The sequence below is a fragment of the Photinus pyralis genome, unplaced genomic scaffold, assembly GCF_008802855.1.
Source record: "Photinus pyralis isolate 1611_PpyrPB1 unplaced genomic scaffold, Ppyr1.3 Ppyr1.4_LG6, whole genome shotgun sequence".
NCBI classification, from domain to species: Eukaryota; Metazoa; Arthropoda; class Insecta; order Coleoptera; family Lampyridae; genus Photinus; species Photinus pyralis.
The window spans coordinates 16,972,860-16,999,791 of NW_022170663.1; the positions used below are offsets into that span (position 1 = coordinate 16,972,860).

The 26,932-nt window shown below is 35.9% G+C and overlaps 3 protein-coding genes and 1 long non-coding RNA gene across 4 annotated transcripts; 2 read left to right on the forward strand and 2 right to left on the reverse strand.

Annotated features, from left to right (window-relative positions):
• Nucleotides 1-1,763: 1,763 nt before the first annotated feature.
• Nucleotides 1,764-2,450, reverse strand: LOC116172965. Its single transcript, XM_031490246.1, has 4 exons — nucleotides 2,400-2,450; nucleotides 2,186-2,353; nucleotides 1,976-2,133; nucleotides 1,764-1,923 (listed from the first exon to the last, which is right to left on the reverse strand). The coding sequence occupies exons 1-4, from the start codon at nucleotides 2,445-2,447 to the stop codon at nucleotides 1,887-1,889; spliced, it is 411 nt and encodes a 136-aa protein (XP_031346106.1). The 5' UTR covers nucleotides 2,448-2,450; the 3' UTR covers nucleotides 1,764-1,886.
• A 4,558-nt stretch (nucleotides 2,451-7,008) lies between these two features.
• On the reverse strand, nucleotides 7,009-7,961 carry LOC116173144. Its single transcript, XM_031490435.1, has 4 exons — nucleotides 7,726-7,961; nucleotides 7,492-7,677; nucleotides 7,236-7,430; nucleotides 7,009-7,181 (listed from the first exon to the last, which is right to left on the reverse strand). The coding sequence occupies exons 1-4, from the start codon at nucleotides 7,790-7,792 to the stop codon at nucleotides 7,147-7,149; spliced, it is 483 nt and encodes a 160-aa protein (XP_031346295.1). The 5' UTR covers nucleotides 7,793-7,961; the 3' UTR covers nucleotides 7,009-7,146.
• Nucleotides 7,962-9,077: 1,116 nt separating this feature from the next.
• On the forward strand, nucleotides 9,078-10,180 carry LOC116175135. The gene is made up of 4 exons (XR_004146248.1): nucleotides 9,078-9,273; nucleotides 9,333-9,616; nucleotides 9,679-9,723; nucleotides 9,826-10,180. It is a non-coding gene; the product is annotated as an uncharacterized LOC116175135 (long non-coding RNA).
• Nucleotides 10,181-10,669: 489 nt separating this feature from the next.
• LOC116174675 lies at nucleotides 10,670-11,452 on the forward strand. Its single transcript, XM_031492621.1, has 4 exons — nucleotides 10,670-10,742; nucleotides 10,787-10,927; nucleotides 10,977-11,141; nucleotides 11,189-11,452. Exons 1-4 carry the CDS (start codon nucleotides 10,680-10,682, stop codon nucleotides 11,333-11,335), a joined length of 516 nt encoding a protein of 171 aa, XP_031348481.1. The 5' UTR covers nucleotides 10,670-10,679; the 3' UTR covers nucleotides 11,336-11,452.
• The last annotated feature ends 15,480 nt before the right edge of the window (nucleotides 11,453-26,932 follow it).

Genomic DNA, 26,932 nt, shown 5'->3' on the forward strand with positions numbered 1-26,932 from the left:
TACAGGCGATTAAAACACGACGAGTTTTAAAGATGGCCAAAATGTTAATGAATATGACGGCCTGAATTAAAAAATCCTCTCAGGTCGTTTTCTGTAAATGCATAAGATGCCTTTGGCTCGTACCCTTTATTTGAAAGATGCTTCCTATTTATCCGCACCAACAACGTTTCATATTCCTTACAATAGGTTTTTGCATTGGGATTTTGCAGATATCAACTTTTCTTCAGCTTCTGCAACAAGTCACTGAATAGACGGTTTTTTCAACCGAAGTGATTGTATTTACAAAGACGGCGAAATTTATAAGCAAACATTTCCATGGAAATCATGGAATTACGAATAAACAGCCCACTTAATTAGAAGTGTATTCGAATATATCGTCAATATCATTTTGTTTTATTTCCCTTAGTCTTTGAAAGCAGAGGTGGCACAAATCAGTGATAGATAGCTGATAAAAATGATATTGATTGTTTTGACCTCCATAATTACATCGGAAAACATCGATACATGACACGCAGAAGAATCCTTTCCCTTGTTATATTTTTTATTAAAGTAGATTCATTTATGAAAAAAGTTATATAATAGCCTGAAATTATGGCCGGCGTGAAGGAACAGAATCGTTCACAATTTTTTTTTACAAATGTTCTTGTGGTTGGAGCTAGACTACTTCTTCTGGCTGCAGATCCATCGTCTTTTACGATCTTCCCTCATAATATTTCCCAATACCACCGCACTCTCCCGTCTCATCTTTCCCATAATCCACCGTGGCATCCTCAGCTCCGCGACATCCAATTCCATTTTTTGAACTTGCTTTGCAGGCCACGTCTCAATACCATAAATTTTCCAATGATTTAATTTAACTCGTGTGTGATGTTTGGCATAGAACTCCGGTAGGTCTTCATCCACCCTACCTGACTCCTGTGGTGGATCTGTTGAGATTTCCGATATCAAGGTATCAAATATCTGACTACAGAATTTTGTGCTTAGATATCGTGCTATTTTTGGTTGTGTTCATTATCTTTTTATGATGCGACTATAGTTTTACGTATGATCTCATGTTTGAAACTGTAAAAATGAATATCTGTGCTACTTTGTGCCGCTTTTTACACACTTTGGAATGCTAGACAATGTCAGGTTAAAGGGGTTAGTCTTGCAATAGTTGGATAATTATTATACATTTAGCAACATTAGGATAGATAACTGAATAATGCCCCTGAATCATCGCTTGTTATTATTGGACCCACGTTGCAGTCTTTTTGAATACAGCATTGTTAAGGATGGTTTCTCTTACGTACTGCATCATTTTCTGGCACTAAATCCGCAGTGTTCCTTAAACAAAGTGGAAAAAATGCTATTGAGCATAAAGATTCTTAAGTGTAGTAAAAAGCCGCCTAAGCTCAATCCACTGCCACGTGAATCTATGGGGAATGTAATCGAAAAAATGGTCTCTTAGAATTGTATAATAGGTCATTTTCCTCGAGATGTCGCACAATGCCAAATCGGGGACTCACTAGAGCTCATACAAACGACTGTCACAAAGAATAAATGATCCCACATGCTTGACAGTTGTACAAAAATTGTCGATTATTTGAACACTACGAGACAGGTATAGCTTATCAAACGACCATGGTATGGTATGGGTCACAAATTCGTAATAGCACAATCAATTGAGGAAGGGGTTCACATTACAAAAATGCACACCGAAATTTATGATACAAATTATAATTTATTATCAATCTCCAAAGGAAGGTAAATAAACACATAAACCCGTCATTTCGCCGCTTGGGTAATTACCTCCACAAACATACTGATAATGGGGTTTAGCCCAGCAAATAGTTTAATCGTGGCCTTAAAGTGTCCGTAATATAAAATGAACTTCGGATAGTCGCTCAAGTGCACTTGAAAATCTTCGAGCGTATAAGAACCCTAAAACCTCACTTCAGCTTTTAACGTAAAAAATCGAAAAGTACCGGATTACCTAATGTGGAACTTCTCCGTAACGGGCGGTTTTAATGCAGCCATGGCGTTTTCCCAAAGATGCGGCGTATTCTTTGGAAACCTTGCACAAAAATTGTCGTTCTGGTTCATAACGAAACTACATCCAAAATCTGTCCACTGGTATAGTTCGAGCTTGTACTGTAAAACCATCACATCTACCATTTGCTACAAATTTAGTAGAGGAGCTTACGGTAATTGAGCTATCTAAATGAATTTTTGTCGTCAGATTGGCGGAAAATGATTTTGATCCGTGATAATCGATTGATTTCAAATTGGGATTAAAGATCACATCATCTCCAAACACATCTTCAGGTTTGGACTCTAGAACCATTATGTTCATTGCACCTACTGGGCCCATCTGCAATTATTTCTGTTAGGGGCAGTACAGAAGAGATTTGTGATACCGCGGGGTCAGACCGGATAACGTTGACTATTGCAGCCATATAGAACATGATTACACCACGCATTCTGTGGCAAACAATGCGTTGTATTTGTCAGTTACGTCTTTTTATATAGCTACTGACGTGTATGTAACCAATGACTATGTAATGGGGCATGTAAGACCTGTATTACATTAACCAAACCTAATAGTAATAATTATCGTAATTAGTAGCAGTGCAATTTCTGGTATCTGGTGCAATTTGAGCGCTGTTTTCCATGTTGTGGTAAAAATTTGCTGTGGCTAGCACATATGTCATCCGTACCCATGCGCATGCCCGTTTCGCCCAAAAGCTTTTCACCTCTTCCGTTTATGTCTAAGAGTATGAATACAAAATTTGGTTCCAATTGGTTCACCCGTTTAGCCGAAAATGAGGATACAGACTACGGCAGACAGACCGACATGATCGAGATTTCGTTTGACTTGGATCCCTGGTGTTTCAAATCGTGTATTTTCGTAGGAGGGGGGTCATTTTTTACCCCAATACCTCCCTTACCAACGTGCGGGTCGTAAAAAGTGGAAATCCTCATTTGAAGGAATGGTGTAGTTATGAGGAACGTGAGATTTAACTATGGCCAGAAAGATAACATAGGAAGCTCTTTGTAGTAAAAGCTGCCGAAAACATAAATCTATGATTCCACTATTCTGATGTTATGGTCTCCATCTTCTGCATAAGATCGTGAATTTGCCAGCATCGACTTAACCGTCGATTTACCAATTAAAACTCCTTTACCTGTGATTTCAAACACTTAGATCCAGTCCGGTTCAACGCGTAATGTTCGAGTAAAATTCCTGTGTACCTTCCACGTGGTGCTTCGTGTCACGATCCTCAAGAGACTAAGAGCCTGCTGGGAGGTTAATAGAGTTGGTCCGTCATACGAACCAAGTATGCCTCAAAGAGAGGGTCCTGGTGGTGTGAAAGACTGGACAGGCTGAAAAAGGTAGTGCGTACATTGATACCACACTTTCAAAGAGCTCCCCCGGAGCAAAGGTGCAGTGGCACGAGTCCTATAAGTCAGCCTGCAAACGATATAAGCTGGCAGTGATGAAAGCAAAGTTTGGATCATGTCGGCGTCTAGCATGTCGGCTGGGGAGTAGTATACCTCACCGCATATCTTCTCAAAAGCAAGCTCCCTTCAACCCTTGTTTCAATGTCCGTGACGGTGACAGATACACTGTTTCCGAACAGCAAACGATTCTTCGTATATTCTTAATTGTATTGTTGAAGCCATCTCCCTGCAAGAACGGGTTGTGTTGACACCCCATTTTGCCAAATTGCCGATTCCCAAGTTTTGTGTGTCCTTCGTTTCGGAGAAAATTAAAATTTGCAGCTGAGACTCCCTCTAGACTCTAGAGGGTCCTTTCCAAAATTTTTTATGGTTTTTGTTTCCAAGAAGATCAATACTACTGCATAGGCACTAATAATAATACTCAGTTCAAGATTCAAAACTTACACACAGGGTGTTTTGACATTTTAAAACCACTTATAACCGGGAGAGCAGAATACCGCTATTTCTCCTATTTAGTAATAATACACAGGGTACCCATTATGTATGGATATAGTATATATATCTCGGTAAATATCGATTGAATACAACATTTTTCTATATGAATATTGTTTAACATTTTATTTCTCATAATAAGGCAGCATTCAGTTGTTTGGATTTCAGAAAACAAATGAGTAATTAAAAAGAATTGAATTTTTTAAACAGGAATGCACCCTTTCATTAGCCTCATTTGATAGAGATTTTTTTCTTTGTTTAATGATGTAACATGTTAGTACCCAAAAAATGTTGAAAAAATGTATTATACCGAATTACATCAATAACATTAATCTAGATATCCTACATCAAAATAAAACAAATGAATGTGTACGTTTGTTATTAAACACGAAATTAGCAATAATTGCTGCAGTAATTTCTCCCAGAATACCCAGACATTTATTTCAAGCGCTCCGTGATTATGTTTAGTTCACTGCCTTGCAGTTAATAATAAAAAATATTTTAAACACTTATTGCGATGAAAACCAGTTAACTGCTAATTTCATTTTGTCTTCAAGGTTAAATAACAAACGTACACGTTCATTTGTTTTATTTTGATGTAGGATATGTATATTATTAATGTTATTGATGTAATTATAATAATTTTTTTGAAACATGTTACATCAAAAAGAGAAAAAAATCTCTATCAAATGAGCCTAATGAAAAGGTGCACCACCATTTAATAAAATTCAATTGTTTTTCGTTATTCATTTGTTGTCTGAAATAAAAACAACTGAATGTTGCTTTATTATGGGAAATAAAATGTTAAACTTTCATATAGAAAAATTGTGTATAGATTCGATATTTATCGAGATATATACTATATCCCATACATAATCTACAGGGTGCCTGTAGAATAATTATTCTATTGTACGTATATCCTATGATATCTTTTTGGTTTTCTCAACTCTTTTCTCGAGTTTTCACAAAATACGAAAATTTAAACGACCGAAAGGAATATAAAAAACAACCTTAAAACAATATCAGAGAAGGGTATCATCACACAATTCCATTTTTTGTATAAAAAGGCATCAATTTGATCAAAATCGTGTTGATACTGAATTGAAAAAAGATTATAATATGATGATTATGATTATATGTGTTTTCGTGACTAAACGTATTGTATCGACATGAGGTTGTGTAACAGACATAATTATGTAATGGTGTGATGCATGTACCGCGCTTAAATGGTTATCCTACCTACATGTATTTTACGTAATAAGTTGCCATAAGTAACTATAAGAATACAAAAAATAGTAAAAAAAAACATTATTGCGACCGCTCAGCGGGGGACTAGTGAATTTGATCGGAGGGGTATGGCGCAAGATAACGGCCCCGTTAATTTTTTTCAGTTCATCGAGATTCTTCTAATTGTTCAGATTTTTCTGCAAGTTCGGTCATCGAATTCTTTCGATTTTTCAACTCCTTCAAATTCTAATGACCGTATTCATGTGTGCTTCTTTGAATTCTCAAGAGAGAATGGTTTCAATCTCTCAGCTGAACTGTGGTGCTAAGGGTCCCTGGTTCGAATCCGGGTTCGGGCATGGATATCGTTCTCACTCTACAAATTATCCGATTTTAGTTTTTTATTAGATTCTACAGAGCCTTCGCAAGTTTTTTTTCATTATTGCTATCAATTGTTCTCAATTCGTCAGTTTTTCAGAATTGTTGTAGGTACTTCGTAAATCGCTCAGACCTTTTAGATTTCTTACACTGGAAATTCTTCAATTCGTTCCAATTCTTCCGATACTCTTTATTTTCATAAGATTCTTTGAAGCAGAACGAAAAAGCGGAAACCTCCAGGGAACGAGCGGTCGGTCAAATTAAATCAAGTTAATTTGAAAACAAACACTCGTTCTTCTTACGGAAAGAAAATGTAAAGTGCGTACCTTGAAATTAAACGGTACGTTCAACCAAAATGACACGAACCCAAAATAGAAAACGATCCCTCTAAATCGTGCTGTTACCTTATATAAACATCCCAAAATACGGATAAAGAACATCGGAAATTCCAATCGGGCGGCATATTCGGGTGATAACGATCAAAAATTAAAACTTCCTTATTTAACTTCTCGGCCTTTTGTCATCATAAAAAACTGGGACCAATCTCAAAATTCATGTTAATTAAGTGCGTTTCATTTGAGACTAGCCATAATCTAATCAGACCAGGTTTGCTGTAACACAACTGATTAGCTGCTGCTCACTGAAATTGCGGGGCTGAAATTTCTAAATTCGGTAGCCCAGTAATGCCCATTGTGGAATGGAATTTAGGGTCAATTGCAAAAGGTCTGCGATAATCAAACAAAGTGCAACATTCATTAAAGTGGCACCGATTACTGGACACATACATCCCCTATATAATTTTTTTTTGTAAATGCACTTTTTGCTTTTCTTGATAGCTCCACTCATACCCGAAATAGTGCTATGGTCCTTAGCTACTTTTTTAAACGTTTCCAAAGGTTATTTAAAAAAAATTAAGAAAATGTTCCCAAAATTTAAATTAGCTTCCAAACAAAAGCGCTTGCCACTCCCAAAAATTGTTTGACGAAATTTATTTGCACTTGCAGTATCCATTGCTGCTCAGTAGACTGTGTAAAGCCACGCCAGCTCACCACAAAAGTCGGGATCAATTAAAAGAAGCCCAAAACAAGATCGATATTTCCGTGTTTTGAAATTGGCTCCTAGAGAAAGCGAAAGAGATACTGTGCGAGAAACATCCAACTAATTTTAAAATTCAGAAAATTTGCTATCCCGTCAGTGACAAGTTGGTGGTTTCTACATCGTTTTGTAACAGTGCACCCTCTTATAATGTTAAAAAAAATGATGCGCCTTCTCGGATACTTATTTCAAAAACAGACTCTATTATTATATGCTTTAGAATATTATTTGGTTAATGGAGACTAACATAAAGAAAAAGTGATCTACCAAAAGGTCCTGCCCAAGTTTAAACGCGGATGTTGTGACCAATGCATGGCATGTTGTCTTATTTAATATGGGTTTTGGTTTAATTCTTGGCAAAAGCATAAATAACTCTTTGAATTACTATTGTTTATGTACCCTTCACATTACAACAAACTACATTTTCGAGATAATATTATCCATCATTAATTTTGATTTTCGTTCCAGTTTTCCAGCAGCAGTAATGTTCCTGATCAAAACGACGTTGCTTACCTACAATTTTTCGTTCTGAGCCACTTTGATGGTCTCTGAAATATAAAAAATTTATACCATCACAGTACGAACAAAGGGATGCAGCTTACCTTCAACGCTAAATTGCCCATCTTTATTTGCATCATATTTGCTCAGGAAATCCTTAAGTGCTGGTTCATCGAAACCGGCAGCCACCGCCTCAGATACGCTAACTAATTTATTTTCATCCGTATCGACATATTTAAAAACGGCGCGAACCTCGTCATCGGTAAATTTGCGATTAATTGAGTAGACTGAACCGTGTACTGCGCCATACCAAAAATTCTGTTATTAGATCAAAACCTGTCTGACAGACAATTAACCCACCTTCCATATCCCACAGCCCATCTCCATAGATATCGGATTTCTTGAAAGTAGATTGAGCAAGTTTGCCATCCAAATTTATTGACGGTGGGTATAGCAAGTGACCTTTATCTTTGTAAGCTTCTTCTAATGCGGCACGGATCTCATCTTGGGCCAGTAAACGCTTCACATCTTCCGCTTTCAATTGATCTGTTTAGGAAGCAAATGTTATTACAAACAATCGATAGGTACGCATACCTTGGGTTTCTGCATGGATTATTGTTGCAAATGCAACGATAATGGTAATATAAATAATACTTTTCATATTTACTAACAATTTGTGATAATTAAAACTTTTGGTATTGAGCCATTTATATTTTATTCATTATCAATCACTGGCAGGATAAGATACATACTTGCCAGGTGCTTGTAAACAGGACGTATTTGTTATCTAAGAAATGATAATAAGTCAATTATTGAAAACTAATCCAATATTATCATTAAAAATTGCATAAGCTTCAAAAAATGGTACTGGTGTTCTTTGTTCCAGGCCATGTATCTTGCAGATTTCCGTCAAATATAGCCTAGAGCAGGCCTAGTTTGTCTTTACACCATACTATTCTCTCCATCTTGGTTCTGATGACCTCGAGTTGAAATGATGGATAATTTCATGAGTAATGTAGCCTTGCCAAGTACGCCCTTTTTAAAAATTGCATCAATTATCAATGCTTCCCTTAAGGATTCGTTTTCAGAAGAATGGCAATTTCTATAATAAAACGTAATTTTTTAATATAACATCATAATGGCTTAATTTTCTATTTGACATTTTACTTGTAAAGAAGAAAATTCGACCAAATTTCCACAGAAAAAATTATTTAATAGACTCTCAATTTAATAAATGCAACGTTTTTATTGGACAAGAATAAGTGAGTGGAACTGTCTGGCTAATGGGGGCAAGAAAAGTAAAAAAACAAGTTGATGAGCGATTGCAGAAAACCAGACACCTGTTGGAAGTACTCCAGTTTACCTTGATTTTTTGAAGAGAATCTTAACCCGTGAGGAAATCGAAGAAAAGAAAACTAAACATTCCTGCTGGAAGAGTAATAATTGAACCCATGAAATAGATTTAACACAAGCGTGAAGGCAGCGATGTGGAGATCACGCATTTCAGGATGATTCAGGACCAATTCTAAGTTAGGGTACTGACGATTATCATTAGGATTTGGGGTGTGGTCACTTAAAAATATCAAAATAAAATTCGATAGGGAACAATAAGCGTACTTTTTGAAAGATGTGGCCGTGTATTAAATTGTTATCAATTTATTGTGAAACATACAATGTTATCAGATTAACTCGAGAATTGATAAGGTGGCGACAACTTGGCAATACTTCATTTATTTAAGTGCCCTGTTTACAAAAACACGAGCGTATTCAATGATGATCTGTTTTATTTTTAAAACATTACATCATTCTTAATACCATTTAGCCTACAGTGTTTTAACAGCTCCCTTGGTAATTGGCACAGGTAATGGTGCAAAATATGCCGGCCGGATTTCTTGCACCCCCAGCTAACCCCGCAGTTGGTGGTAGCACAACGGCAGAAAATGGTTTGTAAAATTTCCTCTGGGTCTAACGAAGCTGTGTTCCTTACTGGGTGTAGGACTGCAGGTGTTCATCATCACCTCTCTTCCCACCCCATTGTTCTGGAGAGAGTGGTTTCTCCAGCCACTGTTGAACTTGGGGAAACACTCTAAGAGAGCGATGCTGATGTTGAGGTTGAATAACTGCGTCAGGTGTTCAGTGGAGGTTGTAAAAAAACTTGTGCAATTGATTCTTTTTAAACACCGTAATGTTTTTTGAGGTAGGTCACATACTGATCTGAACTTAAAGAGAAGGTGCTGCTAGAATACCATTTCACTCGGTGTAGGAGGAAGCCACCGTCTATTACAGTGAAGCACGTTTTTACCAACCTGGGGTTGGTTTTATACCATTGATTACCCCCATCAAGTAATCAAGAATATTGTTCATCATGCTCCTCCATGTATTTCACAATCTCCTCCACAGCGATTTCAAAATTCTCGTCTCTGGCCTGTAGGTATCCAGTTAATTGTTGCAACATGAACTTTTTTGGTACTCCATAATACCACTGGTACGTAAAAAGCGATGGTAACGAGCCAGCTAGCGGAAAAAGTTCGCCTTTTTTTGTTATAGAATGACTGGAGTGAGTGGACACCTATGTGTGAATTTACGGAGAACGTAAGTACGTCTATTATCACTTATCAGTAAGATAGAATTTATTATTTGAATGCAATAGAAGAACGGTTAAAATTTAATTATTTTTTTTTGTTCCGCGGCCAGAAAATTGGCACAGTTAGCCAAGTAGGTTATCAACAAGCACTCAAAGGACGGCATCCAGTAAATTTTTGAGAAAAAAATGCCCGAAGAGCAGACTTCATATTATATAGGATACAACAAAGGTTCAAGAAGTATGTTAATGCCGTTAGTTCCATCCTTATTATGGTTGTTGAAAGAAAGACTCTAATTTTGAGACTGTTGGAGCTGGATCCTTGAAGGAGTTGACGCTTTGTCCAAATTCATGGAACGTCGGCACCAAGGGAGAGCGCGGTTGATCACATGCACAGACTAGGATCGGTGGACTGGTTGAGGTCCGTGGGAGGGGACGAAACTTCGACTTATCGAAGCGACCAAAAGGTCGCAGTGCAGAAACCGACTGTGACCGCCCCTAGCACAATAATAATAATAATAATAACTTATGTCCAATGTTTGCGTTTTATTTACTGGTTCCATTTTCCGGCTCCTACTTCTAGATTCTAAGATGCAGTTTTCGGTTTTGCGGGTTACAGTTTTCAGTTTACAAATCCTAGTATCTACTGAGTTTTCAATTTTTAATTTCCAGTCAGACAGTAAGAAAATTGCTATAAGTTTCCGGTATTCACCTTCTAACTCAAGTTTCCAGTTTGTAATTACCCAAGTTGTCGGTGGTCTGTTGCAGGTCTGGGGCCTTCGGTATGCATAAAAAATGTGTTCAAAGTTCGTGATACTGCGTGACAACTTCCTGATCACAAACAACTAAATTTATGTTCGCGTGTGCAAATTACAAGTCAATGAAGGACGGCTTTACCTACTTTTAAAAAAATGTGCGCGAATCCTATAAAAGCTCGCAAACGGTTATGTTCACACTACTCGATAAAATGGCGGTCTCTGTCATTCAAATTCTCCAATTGATGTTATTATACTACAACATTGCACATTCGGTAAAGTTATTTTAATTGTCCCAAATTCATATTGCAGGTTGCAGGTCGCCAAAATAATACCCGAATCACTAAACTCGTGTGCCGAAGGCGAACCGTACGTCAATATTGAAGCTAAATCTGTTGCAAGTGGTCAGGAATTCACAGGAGACATTACTTTTCCATTTGAAATTGACAGAAGTTCTGAAGTACCCAAAGAATATTGAATTCGCAATATCTTTGACTATCTGATTGCAGTTCACTATGAATTTCCGTTGGTGGAAAGATGGCGAGTGGGAGAAAAACGGTAAAAATGGTAAAGGTAAGGTGTGTTTTTATCTTGAAAGATTTGCTGCGTCAGTGTGGAACGACATCAAACATGCTGCGCAACCAAAACTAGAAGGAGACTGCACGATACCTGCGGTTGGTTATATCTACGAAGCAAGCGAAATTAGATCTTTATTTTTTAGGGAAAGTACGAGTTTGTCAACTTTGTTCCCGACACGAGTTCTTTCGCTATTCCTCTTGGAGGTACTGGAAGAGGTCACGCAGAATTTACTATTAAGAAAGGCGATCAAACATTTTGTATGGTTCTTATAGCTGACATAAAAAACTGAAAACAAAACATCAGTTGTGGTAAAGGTAATTAATCTTATAGTTTTGTACGTAGGGCAAGATTAATTAGGTTAGACTACTAACAGTGAGGGTTTTATTAAATAACCGCTTGAATTGTTTCTGGTGTCTAATTTACTCAACGATATACCTGTATCTGCTGCTGTGGCAAGAGAGCTTCCTATTTACTAACAGTTCGAAAACTGAAACCAAAAACCAATAAGCCTGCTAATCAGACGACCTTTAGACTCTTCTGCCAAAAGTTGTCATTTTTATACATGGACAATGGACATATTTGTAGACGCCAGATAGTTTTTGCTTCCTGTCTACTACATGTTTTTACTGCCATTTATGTTACATATAGGATTTTCGTCACCATGTTATTCAAAAATTCACTTTCGGCTATTCGAAAACAACATTGTTTGATCTCTGCTCTAGAAAAGGCCCTAGACGAATGTACATACCAAATGGAATTCACCCTTGGGCCAAAGAATGGGTATGGGGCGATCTGAATGAAAGGGTGGCCCATAGTAGAGCCGACTGAAATCATTCCCATATCATATAGTATCGCCAAAAAGGAATTAAATTACTCCTAAAATTTTTAATGACACGATAAATTAGCTAAGACATCGATATATATGGAATCATTAAAGTTTGAAGGTTTTAATGGAATTAAAAAATCTGAATGAAGGAAAGGAAAAAAATTAACAAACGAGAAGGATCATCCAAAGAAAGCGCAAGAATCTAAATAACTGTAATAATGAATAAATTCAAAAAATATAAAACTAAACAATGAAAAACATGAAAAATCCAAAAAATGTAAACATGAATCCAAAAGTGTTAAACAAAAATCCTGAAAATTTACACAAAAACAGACAATGAAGTATTCTTTATGACTAATATATCTCATTCCTCTGCACAAGATGTTATAAATTACTATATAAAAATCCAGAAAATGTGAGAAGAAACTAGGAAATTTAAATAAATTGAAAATTAAGTATTATTACACCAGTTGGGAGTGAGCGAATTGAAAGCATTGCCCTTCGCCTTTGAAGCGTAAGTCATCGAATTACTCCAATATACCCTAATAGGTATATCTCTGATACACATTTTCACCAAAAGAAATACCACCTCTCATTACCCTTTTATGTAGCATGACAAAAAATTAAAAAAAATTTCTTGTTATCAAAACCAAAACCAAATATTTCTCTCTAGATAAAAATATTCTCCAGTATGCGGAGCAGTCAGTGGGGCCGATTCCTGTAAAACGTGATGTAAACGATTTTATCATTTTAAATGGTCCATTTGGGTCCAAATAACATTTATTTGAAGAGTGCACATCAATTTTTTCCAGGCACAACTTTTGGCAGCCCAAAAACCTCAAAATCTACGGACTTTTTTCAGTTTTTCGCTTAAAACTCGAAAACGGTTCATATTTCCTTTCGAAATCGTCTTAAATTCTTCCTCATACCTACTTGCGTTTGACACTCCATTCCAATACTTTACTACCGCCGCTTTCATATAGAAAAACCTACGTTTCGTCGCGCACCTTCTCACAGGTATTATAAATTAATAACAATATTGGCGATTGTTATATTTCAAATACTGCGTGGCAATATTGAGTAAAACAATTAGAAGCTCAAGTTTATTTTTGAACGAGCCAAAGAAAGCTATTTCAGTGACAAAATGCAATTGGAAGGTAGACAAGGAAAGTCAGATTTTGACTTTTTCCATGTGAGAATGAAAATTAATTTAGAACACAATCTCAAATTGTAGTTCACATGTCATATTTTATCAGGAACGACCATTCGGTACGGCAAAATAATTATTGAAAGGTAAAAGTGACCGCATGTGCAGATAAGCGCATCAGGTGATTAATTTCTACCTACTTACGTTACCGCCCCTCCATCAAAAATATAACTTATGATCAAATAATTCGATCGTGTTATCGCGAAGTGCAGTGCATCTTGTGCGGAATGGTCTCCAAAAATTTCAAATGGTTCGTAGGAGAGTGCCTAGTACCGAAAGCAAGAAAGCTAAGGGTGAATTTTGACAAGCACAGATTAAGTACCGCGTAAAGTGCAGTAAGTAATTTGGATTTTTACATTTAAACATTGGGCATACAATGCAAAATGATTTTGGAGTTGGACAATAGGTAAAATGTGACTAAATAGTGTATGGAAATTTACCTCCATACATGTAACATGCCGTTAGTTTCAATCAATCATTTTCCAAATCAAAAATTTATACATGACAATTCCAATCATCTTATCTATCCAAGTCTAAAATTAGAAACACATGTGTAGTCCATTGCGTCGGCCGCGTCGGCATTTTAAACAGGTGTTTAGAAGTCTGTTGATAATTTCATTCTTAACAAAAACCGCACTTGCCTTTTTATTAACTTTAATTATATTGTCGCAGAGTTTACTAATTTTGAAGTAATTTGATATACGAGTGAACCAAATACATTCGCAAAATGAAATCTTGAAATCGAAACAGGCAACTCAAGATTATTGTGTCACCTTATGCCTAAAAACTGTACGAAAAGGGTGACTAGCAATTAGAGGGATTTAATTGGTCCAAAAATTCATTGAATATATCAACGTATTCACAAACTTCTTTAGAGTTGAAGAATCGAAAAGTAGATTTCCATTTTTCGCATTTTCCGACCAGATAATTTGGTCTTAAACTTGTATTATTACCTCTTGCATGAGTGTTTAATGGTATGTGTCTCAGCAACCATGACAAATGGAACGATTGAACTTGCGGCTATACCCAGGTTTCGAGCATGCCTTTCTGATCTGTAAAATTCCTACCCAAGGAGGGGCTTTTTTGATCCCCAAACGACGCCCCTAGGGATGTTGTAAAGCACTTTAGAAATGCTGTAGAAAATTCTTAAATTTCGGGGGCTATTTATCAAACCAAGCTCATTAAATTTTATATGAAAATTAACTAAAAATACTGTAGTTGAAGCGTGTTAGTTAAGGAATTTCGGAAATGAAATCATTATGGTAGTAAAGCAACTACAAACGATGTCATTTGGGTTTGTGTGTTTTTTAAAGAGAAGTACCTTACAATGTAGAAATAACTTGAAATAATGTACCTAGAGGTAGAAAATGTCCAAAATCATTAGTAACTTGAACAAAAGACGTGGTTTTGGCAAGCATTACACCCAAAACAATGTTCTTTAGGGACTTTACAAGTTTGGGGTTGCTGTTTTCATGACGCAGCACCTTACAATTTATATTAATATAAAATGAAATACACTTTCGCTTGCCAGTTATTAGATAAGGAGTAAGGCGGACTGACCAGTTGCAGTGAAAGGGTGGTGTTGGGAGAGCCATTCAAGCAATTCGGATGAGTCTTCTTCATTCCGGCTCGTTCAATAATTTTCAACAAATTTCAAAAATTGGTCCAATTTTACATTTATGGTACTTTTTGAACTCGGATGTTCTACAATCTTTAGGAAGGGAGTACCCATTTACCGTTCCTTAAGGAGCCGCAACGAATTAAAAAAAGGTTAACAAAGTTTTTTAGAAAAGTTGGAAAAAATGAGTGTTTATTGATCGCTTTTAACAATTTTTCTATTGGACCAATTTTGTTTGTTCATCCTTTGATCGACGCAGAATTTTTTTTTCTTTTTAGCGCATTTTTGAAAAAAATACGCTATTATATTCGTTATTGCTGGCAGGCCGGCTGTCCGCGTTAGATCTCCACAACTACAATAGCTAGAGACTTCAAATTTTCACTAAAAGCTTTCTGCTATAGTGTAGATGTGCAGGCACTAGTCTATTTTGAGTTAGATTACTTGTGAGATCGATAATTGAAGAAAATAATTTCGATATGGGTTTCGGAGGTGCTATAATTTTACCGTCAGATAGCACTACCAGTATAAAAACCGAGATAAAAACTTATTATTTACTTTGTGATTTGTTTTACAAAATGAAGACGTACCGTCAATTGAAATTAAATAAAATTAATTATTTAACGCAGCCAAAATTACTCGTGAGATCGATAATTTTTAAACTTCGCTAATAAAATACTGACCTGCATTACCAAAAATGCGCTTTAATCATGCATATGCTGATTTACAACTTGTTTTACTAAATAAATGTTATTCATAAAATATAGGGATCGTTTTTGAGTTTTAAGCGAAAAACTGAAAAAAGCGAGGAAAAAAGTCCAGCTAAACCTGTCGCGATTTTATCTTATGCTTTTGATCGAGAGTTTTTTCCAGGAGGTAACAAAATTTGAGTGAATTAATATTAAAAATAAAATTATCCTGAATTAAAACCAAGATCGAGTGTATTTTCGGCAGATTAATGCAAGACAGTAAATTTCACAACCACTATAGGTACTTTACGCATTCCTACAAGCATTTTTATTGCTGACAATTCAACTCATGTATAAAAAATCACATAAGCCGCAGTGTAATTGTCACTTTGACAGCGGCAAAAGTTACCTGCAACTTTTCCAGCGACAAATGCACTAGTGGTTTTTTCACTTATTCATTTTCGAACCAATAATCGCATTATCCTTTCCCATATGACTAGTTTGACGTCTGTCAATAATTGATTAATTTGGTGAATTTCTTGTTCGTTAAATTGTCCTGCCGAATTACACTCGAGGTTTGTATTTAAACCGAGTAAATTTGGGTTGTGGCAATTCAAATCTGTTTCCTTTTAGCAATTGCACTCGAAAAACTGTCAACCTAAAAATGCTCCACCTGCGGTGTCGCATTTTTATTAGTTGACAGTTTTTCTCGTCTAATTACTAGGTAACAGATTTTCATTACCTAAACAACCCAAATTTACTCGGTAAAATACAAACCTCTTGTGCAATTATAAGTGATAAAAACTACCTATAGCTTTTAATCAATGGTTAGAATTTGAAACAATCACCGATCTGATTGGTCTAATAGGTACTAATGGAGTGTATTAATCTAGCTAATTTACCATTAAACGAACGAACGGGCAAATTTGGAACCAAACAAATTGGTAGCAGAGGAATAACGAATAATTAATTGTATACTTGACAACGATTGATTTGATTTAATTGATTGTAAATTGCAACGAAAGACTTGAGGCTTTTAAGTTCATATCTCAATTTTCAATTTTAATTATTATTGTGCACAATCTTTTATCCTTCGTATAGCTTACAACTATATCTATACATATAGTACAGGTCTAGCGTCGGCTAGTATACAATACACAATAAGCCCGATCGAATAATTTGCAGTTATCGACATTTTTACATTATTTAATTTATCTAAGAGAAATGGCTTCGCCTAGTGAAGAACATAAGGCTCTATTTATGAAATATACAAGAAACGTTTATGGCGCAAATTGTACAACTGCTATGCATTAACAAAACAATTAGGTACCCCAAAGTTTGAGGGTTAAAGAAATTCACAAAGTACGCTATGATTTCACGGCGGTTTTGGACAATTTGTCTAAAAAACATAAAGGATGCAATACCGATGTTCAATTAAAATACAGCTTTGATGGTATTTATTATGAAATCTTAGTATTCACTGGTGAATATAGTAGAGGTCGGTAGGTATGGTACCATAGTGTAAAGATTCTATTCTTACACTATAATGATACTCAACCCTCGGTATCTATTACGACACCTGTGAAGAAAGAATTAACCTTACGGGATATACATTTAATGAAGTTCGATGGTAGTCCTGAAGAAATCCCTGCATTTAGGGGGATTAGGTCCATAATATGTCACATTCGGATGTCGAAAAATTCACTATATTAATTGACCATTTGGAGGGTTCAGCATTAAAGTTTGCACAAACTGTGCGATTTTCACCCGAAAATTATATGGGAGTTTACAACCAAATGGTACAGCGTTGCACCAATAAACGTATCATTGACAATCATTATTCGTGGATGAAATTTTGGGAATCGGAAGAAATACCTTTACTACGCTTAGTGACACCAGATGACCGATTTTGCCAAACACAGTATGAAATGTCCACAAGACGAAACGAAAAGGGTCAATATATATTGTTCGTTTTCCATTTAAAAAGAAAGGACCTCAATTAGCGAGTAACAGGGAACGCGCTTTGAATATAGATTCCATAAACTCGAATCACGTTTCAAAATAAGATACGGAGTATTTTCGACTTGACTCTGAAATCATTAACGGTTATACTCGTATTACAGAGGATCACTTAGTTCCCACAACTAAGGCATCGCCTTGTAGGTACTATGACTCATCATGGGATTTTGAAACGAATTGGGGATAATAGTAAGGTCAGGGTGGTATTTAATCCTATAGGGAAAATGGGCATTTTTTGACGTACAAGGAAATATACAATCCACTGTTGAGGTTGTATAGGAATTTACTGGGATAAGAGCGATAAATTTCAATATAAGGTATAAGATGTTAACGAGCCTTCAACGAAACCAGGCATATTGTCAAGGGTTGCGCGAACTTATGATATTAACGGATATTTAAGTTATTTTATTTTTCATTTGCCTATTATATGTCAATTATATCTGTCATATGTGATATATGAAGCAGTCTATTACGCCCAAGGGCATAATGAGAGGGCATAATGGATTGTCATCTCATTATGCCCTCAAACGGCTTGTCAAATTGATTGACGGGGTTATATTAGGTAATAAAAAAGATGCAACTTGATTCGTATGAAGCACTTTAATGTTGGGCAAACAATAATCATGACATTTGTATATTGAAAATGCATTCTTTGGAACGATGAAAAATAAAATGTTGTATGCACCTCAGGCATTACTCAATATTTAAACCTCGGGCGACTTACAATCCCTCGGGCCGGAGGCCCTCGGGCTCTGTCGCCCTCGGCATAAATATCGCCTTAATGCCCTTGATGCATAAATAACTATTACGCTTTTACTTCAGGTGTACCTTTGATAGAGAGTATAACCATACCTAAATGTATATACAAAAGGGAAGTATCTTGTGCGAGGTTTGTAGGATTTTCAGATTTTAGTAGTATGGGGATGGCAGCGGTAAAAATTTACGTATAGAAATTATATAGGTACTTCCTTATACTTTCTGCTTTATAAATTTGGTATGTATGTGCTAAGATTGTGGTAGCTCCATTAAAAACCTGGACCACTCGAAGGTTAGAACTTGAAGCTGCCTGTCTCTATTCAGGCCCCGGGGTGTGTTTTTAGCGCCCTGGGCTACATTTAGCTTGGCGCCCATGTACTTAAGGTTTATTATACTTATAAATTGTGTAGGTAGTGACCAAGCTTCATAGGGATTCGTAGTATGAAGGTCTCCCTTCTAAGAATATATTCAACCTTATAAGGTATAATTTCACAATGTATTATAACTTAACAGTATTACCTAATTTTTTACAGATTTTCAACTTCAACTTTCATCATTATATTTTATAAACATGATTTGCAAATTTTGGATCTCCGGAGTCTAGTTAAAAACCCACTCTCTAAAAGTTCAATATTTACAATGTTTAATGTCATCCTTTATTTTTATTTTCTCTGCACTGCATACAACAGCATGACGGTAATTATAAAATTAAGCATAAGACCCATACTCACCTAATCTGCATACTATATATTTCAGCACGGCCTGATGATGGGTAAATTACCCGCAATTGATCGCCCACAGAAAAACTTTTAATAAAAATACCTTGTTTGTCTTTTTAACTTTTTTAATCAATCTTTATAGGGATATTTATCTGTATTAATTTTTAAACAAAATGCACCAAGAACCACAGCGGAGAGGAATGTCCCAGTGGCAGAAATAAACAGCTTTTGAATGATAAGTACCTACATTTATTTTGACAAAAATTGCAAATAATGAAAAAAAATATAATTTAGCACAAATCTTGCCACCCCCAGAAAAAATGGCGCCTTGGGCTATAGCTCAGTTAGCCCATTTATAACCCGGGGCCTGTCTCTAAGCTAAATTATTAATACCCACGATAGAGGCGTGTAGGTCATTTATAAACATGACGGAACGCACTTACTTTGTAGATTCTACTACAGTGTTAGCTTGGATCAAAACACCTCCATATAAATGAAAAACGTTTATTTCAAACAGGGTATAGTTCAAATTCATGAAAACATTCCCACTGCCCATTGGCAGCCCAAGGAAGATCCCAAAACACGTGAACTAAGAATTGCAGCAGAAAAAAGCTTTGAAAGCAACATTTTTTAATTTCTCATTAATTTTCGCTAAGCTCATACGACAAATTACTTTTAAACTTCGTTTTAATACCTACGCACATAAACCATTGGTATAATAAAATTACACCCTTGCGAACTATAAATTCACACCCAACTAACCACCGCGATTGACAGACATGATAGCGTAACATTAAATTTTCGTAAAATCTAATAAAATTTATTAGGGCTATAGTGCTCGTTTATTTTTATGGTGAAACTTGTACAAGCTTAATTTTTTTACAATTAAGCAAATTAAAGGGATGTTGTAAAGTTTTACGTCCATTGCGTGATTTCCGGGAACTTTATGTAGTTTGGTTACATTCAAAATATTGTTCTCGTTTAGTGTTGTTGCACCATCTACTCATATCTCACTTCCTTTGTTTCATTTATTAATGGAAATCCCTTCTTTAATTTTTAAGCCCAGTCGAGTCGCTGCTTCTGACAGTAAAAGCTAATTTCCCTCAATTTTGAACCTTATCATTTCTTACTGACGATCGTGTAAGTTAAAGGGTTACGGTACATTTTTGTTTCGAAGACTTGGGCTTGACAATAAGATTGGATTAAATATGAAGCTTGTGAAAAAATTATGTGAATAGGGGAAGAAAAATTCAACAAACTACTTTTGTACGTGGATCATTAGATTTCTTGTCGGGTATATTTTTAGTATTGCTAAATAAATGATTGCAGAACTATAGTTAATCCTTAGCCAAAAACAAACAGTGGAAATAGAAAATGTAACCAAATTTATGCATAGTTATACAGGTGTAACAAAAAAAAAGGTTTCAGGAAAACACTATCGCCCCCCCCCCCCCCCCCACTGACAAACATGTCTCAAGGCACAACTAACTCTCGATACAATCAAAAATCCCAACCCTGATTTTATGCATTGAGAAGACAAATTCTGATCAATTTCCAAAAATTCCAAGGGGTCGATAAAACTTGGGCAACGATAGAGAAATAAAAATTTGAACATGAAGACTCTATTTAGGTCACACTTGGTTTCGTATAAACACACCAGACTAGGAATTGATTATAACAAACATATACCTACTCCAAAACACGTACGGAGAAAATCATTAACAAACCTGAAATAGAAGGTCCCTTTCACATAATACCCCGTACATAGACGGCCGATTAGAATGATTTCTATGGCTTCCGAAGAAAAATCTTGTGGAAATTCTGAAAAATACGATTCCCCATCAATTTCCAAGTCGTCATTCGATTAAAAACGACGCCTTTTTATGTGTTTTTACCACTCGCACGTTAGTAGGTACGGCGTTGCATTGGGGTAAGAGTGACCCCTTGAAATTCTCATTTCCGGCTAAACGAGTGAACCGATTGGAACTAAATTTGGTACACATATTTTTAGACATAAGAGGCGATATCTGCAACAGCAATTTTTTTTAAAGAACTAGCCGTATACCCATAAACTTCCCAGAAAATAGTGACCATAATTTTTTCCTTCGGAAGATTGCGCGCCATATTGCGGATGCGGAGAGCCAACAAGTAAATTAGATGGGGCTTACTTGGACAGTTAATAATAATATTTCTTTATTTTTGCAGTCAACGTGTTGTTTTGATTTCGTGAAAAAAAAATAATATTTAGCTAATAGGACGAAATGCAGAAGTTGAAGAGTCGTTAGAATTCGGAGAAACAGAAGGATAAATTATAACTGCATCAGAATCGTGCTTTAGAACACGCCCGAGTATACGAAAAATGGTATATTAAGATACAAGTGTATAATCAGGTATTTAAAGTACGCGTAAAGAGTTTAAGGGCACGACGCGAAGCGGAGTGCCTTTAACGTTGCAACTGTATAACAATATTAGGGTTTTGTGGATGTAAAGAATTCCAAAAAACAGAAAAATCGGCACCATGAAGGATCTGAAATGCTGTCACATTTCTGTATGAAGTCAAATTAGGCGTATACAAGAACCTGCGTAGGTATGTACATCCGTCGGTTCTATCTTTCTGTGTGTTATGCTGAGAAGAAGTTAAGGGATGGACTGATATTTTACATACCAGTAAGCCACTTGCTCTTTCCATAACAAATTGTAGTTTTTGTGCAATAGCAGAGACTGCTATCAGTAGGAAATAGTTTGCGGTAGCGCCTTTTATTACTTTGACAAATTGTGACCTTAAAACTTAAAAAAAAACTCCAGAATATTTACGAGAGACAATTCTGTACCTTTCAGCATAGTGCAGGTGAACTTGACATTTTCAAAATACCTTTATTAATGTACTAAAATTATTATTTGACTCTAAGAGGGATTAAACACTTCAAGACTATAATTTGTTAGGTAGGGATGCGCGTTTACTAATTAAACTTTATTACACAACGCTAATTGGCAATTACCTTTGTACGACTACTTCGTAAAATACAACATAACAAAACAAGCAGCGCCGCGTGTAAAGCGTGGCCCTTAAAGCGATTTTAATCGAAAAAAGAAATGTAAATGGGCATTTACGTATATACGTATCCTAGCGCCTTTGATATTCAAAAATTTCCTTTTACGTCCGAATAATGAATGAAAATGAAATTTGAATACGAAATTGGATGAAAAACTATAATGTGACTGGAACGGAATCCCTATACGCATGTGTCCCTTTCAGCGAACCAACCAAATATTCCTAGTTACTCTTTCAATTTTACCCGGTAAGGGTCGAAAATTTAATTGGCAAGCTCGAAGATACGTCTGTATATCGATCTGTCGGCGTCTCGACGTGCACGATGCGAAGCGGCCATTTGCTTTGTTTACGATTGCCGTGCGGTGCGTGGAATACTCCAAAAAAAGCATGTACTTATTTTTGACAGAAATGTGTAAGTTATGACATGTGACAGTTCGCTCGCAGTGAAATGACATGCGCTTTATGACAATGATTTAGGTATGTTAATTGTTCTTTTAATGTGCCGAGTTAAAATTTTGGTTTCATTACAAATATTTGCGAGCCGTAACCATTATCACCGGGCAGGTAATGATCTTGTCATACGAACAAAGGTTTGCTCATTTCGCCGGAATCAACTTTTCAATGAGAACTTTTTTTGTACTGAAAGCGCGCAATCTTTACATTTCCCTTTTATAGCAAAACAGAAGGTTAAATTAAGACGTGTCTCTATAGCCTTAAGTTAGATATGCCCCTATCAAAACATAGTCAACCCCAGCGGCTACTTGAACCAAAACGGACTGAATAAATAGAGCTATTCTGAAATGAGAAATTCGCCAGTCTCTGTATCATTGCAATCACACATTTATTTTCACTTCCTCGCCAGGCATTCCAAAGTAAATATTTGAGAAAGTTTTTTTCTGATAAAAGCCCTATCGTAAAATATGCGAACTTTTTGGAATAACAGTTTCCAAATTTTTCAACTTTATTATTACGGGCATGGCCGGCAGGGCAGGTTTTACACATTGATTTGAATGTTATTACAAAATTTTGCGTTTGTTATGCAGCGTTACTGAAAACACATTCTTGTAACACAGCAATACAGTTTCTCCTACTATTGGAATCAAACGTGTCGTAAAAATTAATACCGCTTTTGCCTCGGCTGCATGGGTTTCTCTCAGGAATTTTTTTCATCTATGGTGTGTTGAGGGTACCACAAGCCTGTCTCCAAAAGCTTTCTAAGGCAATGCCTTCTTCAGAACCTTTTAACACGTAATATGGTATAGTATCTATTGCTATTTGCTCCAATTTAACGGTAAATTTGAATCTTTGGGACCGAGTACTTTAATTTCCGAGTTATGTAGGGTCATTTTACTGACGAGTTTTGTATTAAATTTTACCAGAAATCGTATTGTAATATAAAATTTCATTCATATAAAACTTTTGATGAATGTCAATCTGTCAGTGTGATGACAGAAGTCATTATAGACATTACCAATGTGACAGGTGGGGCCAGAAAAGTGACAGATGCGGCCGGGTAAGCTGGAAAGCGACAGTAAAATTAATCTGATTAGCTATTTATGCACCAAGGGCGTTACTAGGATGATTACGCCCGGAGAACGATGGAATCCAGCTCGAGGGCTTTAGCCCGAGAGCTGGATATCGTTCGATGGGCGTAATCATCTGGTAACGTCGCCGTGGTGCATACAAGATTTTATTTTTCACTTTATTCTTAAAAAACAATCCAGAATTAGTTACTTGCTTTCGCTGAGGCAAACGCGTTCTTTCCGTAAATACAATACAATAATATGGTAGTCTATGAAACAAAATAAACTGTTTACTTACAAACGTCAAGTTTGCTTTCCAATTGCAATAAAGATGAATACGCTACCAAAATTTGTTCAAGAAAATGCGTAATAGGCAACAGAAACTTTGCTACCGCGTAAATCAAAGGAGAAGTACGAAAAAGAATTCGAAACATTTACAGCTTGTCAATCAAAACATAAAGTATTTACTATAAATGAGACCGTGCTATTGTCGTACTTTAAGGAACTGGTAAGTTTTACATATATACCTAAATATGCAAAATTATTGATAATACATTTTGTTTTAGTCTGAGAAATACACTCCTACGTCGCTATGGACCAAATACTCTCTTTTGAAATCAACTTTCATAGTTAAAAAGAAAACATTTCAAATTATAATCAACTAATTTACTTTTTAAAAGTCAAATCGAAGGGATATATACCAAAAAAATCACAGGTTTTAACAGGAGATCAAGTTTTTGAGTTTATCAAACGTGCCCCTAACGACATTTATCTTTTGCATAAAGTAGTTTTGGTGATGGGTGTTTTTGGTGGATTACGAAGGGATGAAATGGGCAAAATGTGTATTGACGGCAAGTGGAAGAGTAACACGGTTGCGCAGAGTTACGTAGAAGATAGCCTAATTTCCAAAAATCGGACATCTAGCATTATTGCAAGCGCGGTGGGTTCATCTGGTGGCGAAACCTCGAATAATGTTAACCTTACATCATATTCAGATGATCACATGGAACTGTCGTCATCCATATCAGATAAAAATATAAACGTCCCTGGCCTTTCTAACAAACATATGACATTTTCGGGAAAGTTTGAAAAGTGTAATTTTCATATTGGCGGGTAATTGTGCTTTCTTTTGTATTACAAGTATTTAGTTTGACTTAATAAAAAAATTTGAACGAATATAATTAACCTATTTTGAGGGCGTAATGAATTCATTACGCCCTCTCATTACGCCCTGGTTGTTATGGACTTGTTTACGTATATACGGTATCCAAGGAGTTATCATTGAATTACAGTAAAGTGAAAAATAAAAAGTTCTACTGTCTTTGGCATGCAAACTAAAATTGTTTGTCATAAAGTAGGCATGAAAATTAAGGTTTCATGGCGATTTTGGGTAAAAACATTGTAGCAAAACCAAGACTGCCGTAAAATAAGTTATACAAAAATTAAGGAAAATTAAAGACAATCTTAAATTAGAAAAAGACTATGTGACTATGTCAAACTCTAGAGATAAACGCCTAATGTCCGTTTGCAGTGACAAATTTAAACTTAGCTTAAATCAATGACAACCATTGTCGCAATAATCGTCATAGATTTTAAGCTACGCTTAAGCTAAGTTTAGTAAATTTGTCGCCGCAAAGGCCATAAGACGCATTTTTTAAGTTGACTAATTATTATTACCGCATTTTTAAAGAATTAAAGAATGTGCTCTTGTTTGCGTTCTGTCGGTCCGTCCGTCGGTCTGTCCGTCCGTTCCCACTCTAGTTCACACTTCTGGGGTTTTGAACGACTTTTTTTTAAGCGAATTGCCTTAGAGTTCTGGAATTTTTTGCAATTATAGGTAGCCTATAACTTGAAGATATGCCAGACGGCCATCAAATTTTGTTGTTTTAAGAGGGGATCTCCCATGAACTATTTCCTGAGATACTGTTTTTAAAAGTAAAACGTGCATAACTTTTACATGCGACAACCAATTAGTCTCAACAAAAGGAACGTTTTCATACCCCATATCAAAATAGGGGGTGGGGGACTAGTTTTATCCTCCACAGTAGGTACTCTAGTGGAAAGTCGCAATGAAAGGCATTAATTTCTACCAACTAAATAGCCCTTCTCCTCGTCCCCTTATCGTGATCGGTTATAATCTCAAGAACGGATTATCGGAGGAGGGTACTCGCAAAGAAAGATTAGGACGTCTGGAAGAAATATATATCTATTGGTAATGTCAAAATGTTCAACACGAATACTTGGAAAACGGTTTTTCGGAGAAGAGTACACACAAAAGCAAAATTATTCGTCTGGACGAGACATATATTAGTGAAGTCTAGACCAATATCTTGAAATCGAACTGTCGGAAGAGTGTATTCATAAAGGGTAAATGGAACGTTTAGACGAGACGTATCTACTGGTGATTTCAAAACGAAATGTCGGAGGAGCGTGCTCCCAAAGGGCAGAAAGATGGTCTAAACGTGACACATTTCCAGGCAGTGTGAAAACTAAATTGTGAATATCTCAAAATGTTTGAGGAAAGTACCTACAAAGGACAAAACAATCTTTAGCAGAATTTCTCTAAGGACTTGGTCCTTCTTGCATTTTATAACGTACATTTAGTATTTAATTTAATTTAAGCGGCCTTTAAATGTTTATATGACCCCTCTTACGGGGTTACCTGTGGGATTTTAGAACCCCTAAAATATACGAAGTCAATTAATTTGAAGAAAAACTTTCCTAAAATACGGAATTATATTCGTTTCTTTAATCAACTTTATTTTTTTAAATACGGACCTGCATCTTTTATTTTATATTTTGAAAGAGTTCTTCATTCTTAAGAAATACATATTTGGTGACTAAATGCTATTACCCTAAACTTGCCAATGAGGCAAAATTGACACTCAAAAAAATATGATCATGAAGCAAAATGTCAAATTGTCGTAAAACGTTTGTGAAACATTAAAGGTTTCCGTTGTTCCCCGTTCCATCTGACCATTCGTCCCTCAGATTTCCGAACGAAGTGGGTAGAAAAATATATATAGAAGGCAAGCCATGAAAAATACCTTCTCTCCAAATAAAATACGCTATTTTTTCCTCGATTTTTTTATTAAACTTCCGCAAATTTGCCCAAAACATTTATTTCATTGGGATATTAATAGTGTTCGTTAAATAAAACGTCATTGTCAAGTAGGTATAGGTTTGTTTTCCTTTTTTGAATAGTTAGATGCCGTTTCTTTGGTAACGCAGTAAGTAACAGTGAAAAATCCCTCCGGATGCAGGAAAAAGAAAAGTAAAGCTGCTCTAGCGATAATGTCAAACTTTGGCGCCTACTACTCAGTCGAACATTGACCTAACCTAATATTTTGACGTTTGAAAAAAAAATGGCGCCAACCTCACATTTGTGTATTGTATGCATTCTTATTTTTTAAACGTCAATTTTGTTCATTATATTATGTAATAGTGCGTTCCTCTCATTTTTTTGAATTTGAATCCTTA

Coding starts and splice junctions, on each gene's coding strand:
- LOC116172965 (XM_031490246.1), bottom strand. CDS start 2,447: ATGTTCTATATGGCTGCAATAGTCAACGTTATCCGGTCTGACCCCGCG. Junction 2,354..2,399: donor TTATCCGGTCTGACCCCGCG/GTATCACAAATC, acceptor AAATAATTGCAG/ATGGGCCCAGTAGGTGCAAT. Junction 1,924..1,975: donor ACGGAGAAGTTCCACATTAG/GTAATCCGGTAC, acceptor GTGAGGTTTTAG/GGTTCTTATACGCTCGAAGA.
- LOC116173144 (XM_031490435.1), bottom strand. CDS start 7,792: ATGAAAAGTATTATTTATATTACCATTATCGTTGCATTTGCAACAATA. Junction 7,678..7,725: donor AATCCATGCAGAAACCCAAG/GTATGCGTACCT, acceptor CTTCCTAAACAG/ATCAATTGAAAGCGGAAGAT. Junction 7,182..7,235: donor TGGGCAATTTAGCGTTGAAG/GTAAGCTGCATC, acceptor TTTATATTTCAG/AGACCATCAAAGTGGCTCAG.
- LOC116174675 (XM_031492621.1), top strand. CDS start 10,680: ATGGCGGTCTCTGTCATTCAAATTCTCCAATTGATGTTATTATACTAC. Junction 10,928..10,976: donor AAATTGACAGAAGTTCTGAA/GTACCCAAAGAA, acceptor ATCTGATTGCAG/TTCACTATGAATTTCCGTTG. Junction 11,142..11,188: donor GAGACTGCACGATACCTGCG/GTTGGTTATATC, acceptor TTTATTTTTTAG/GGAAAGTACGAGTTTGTCAA.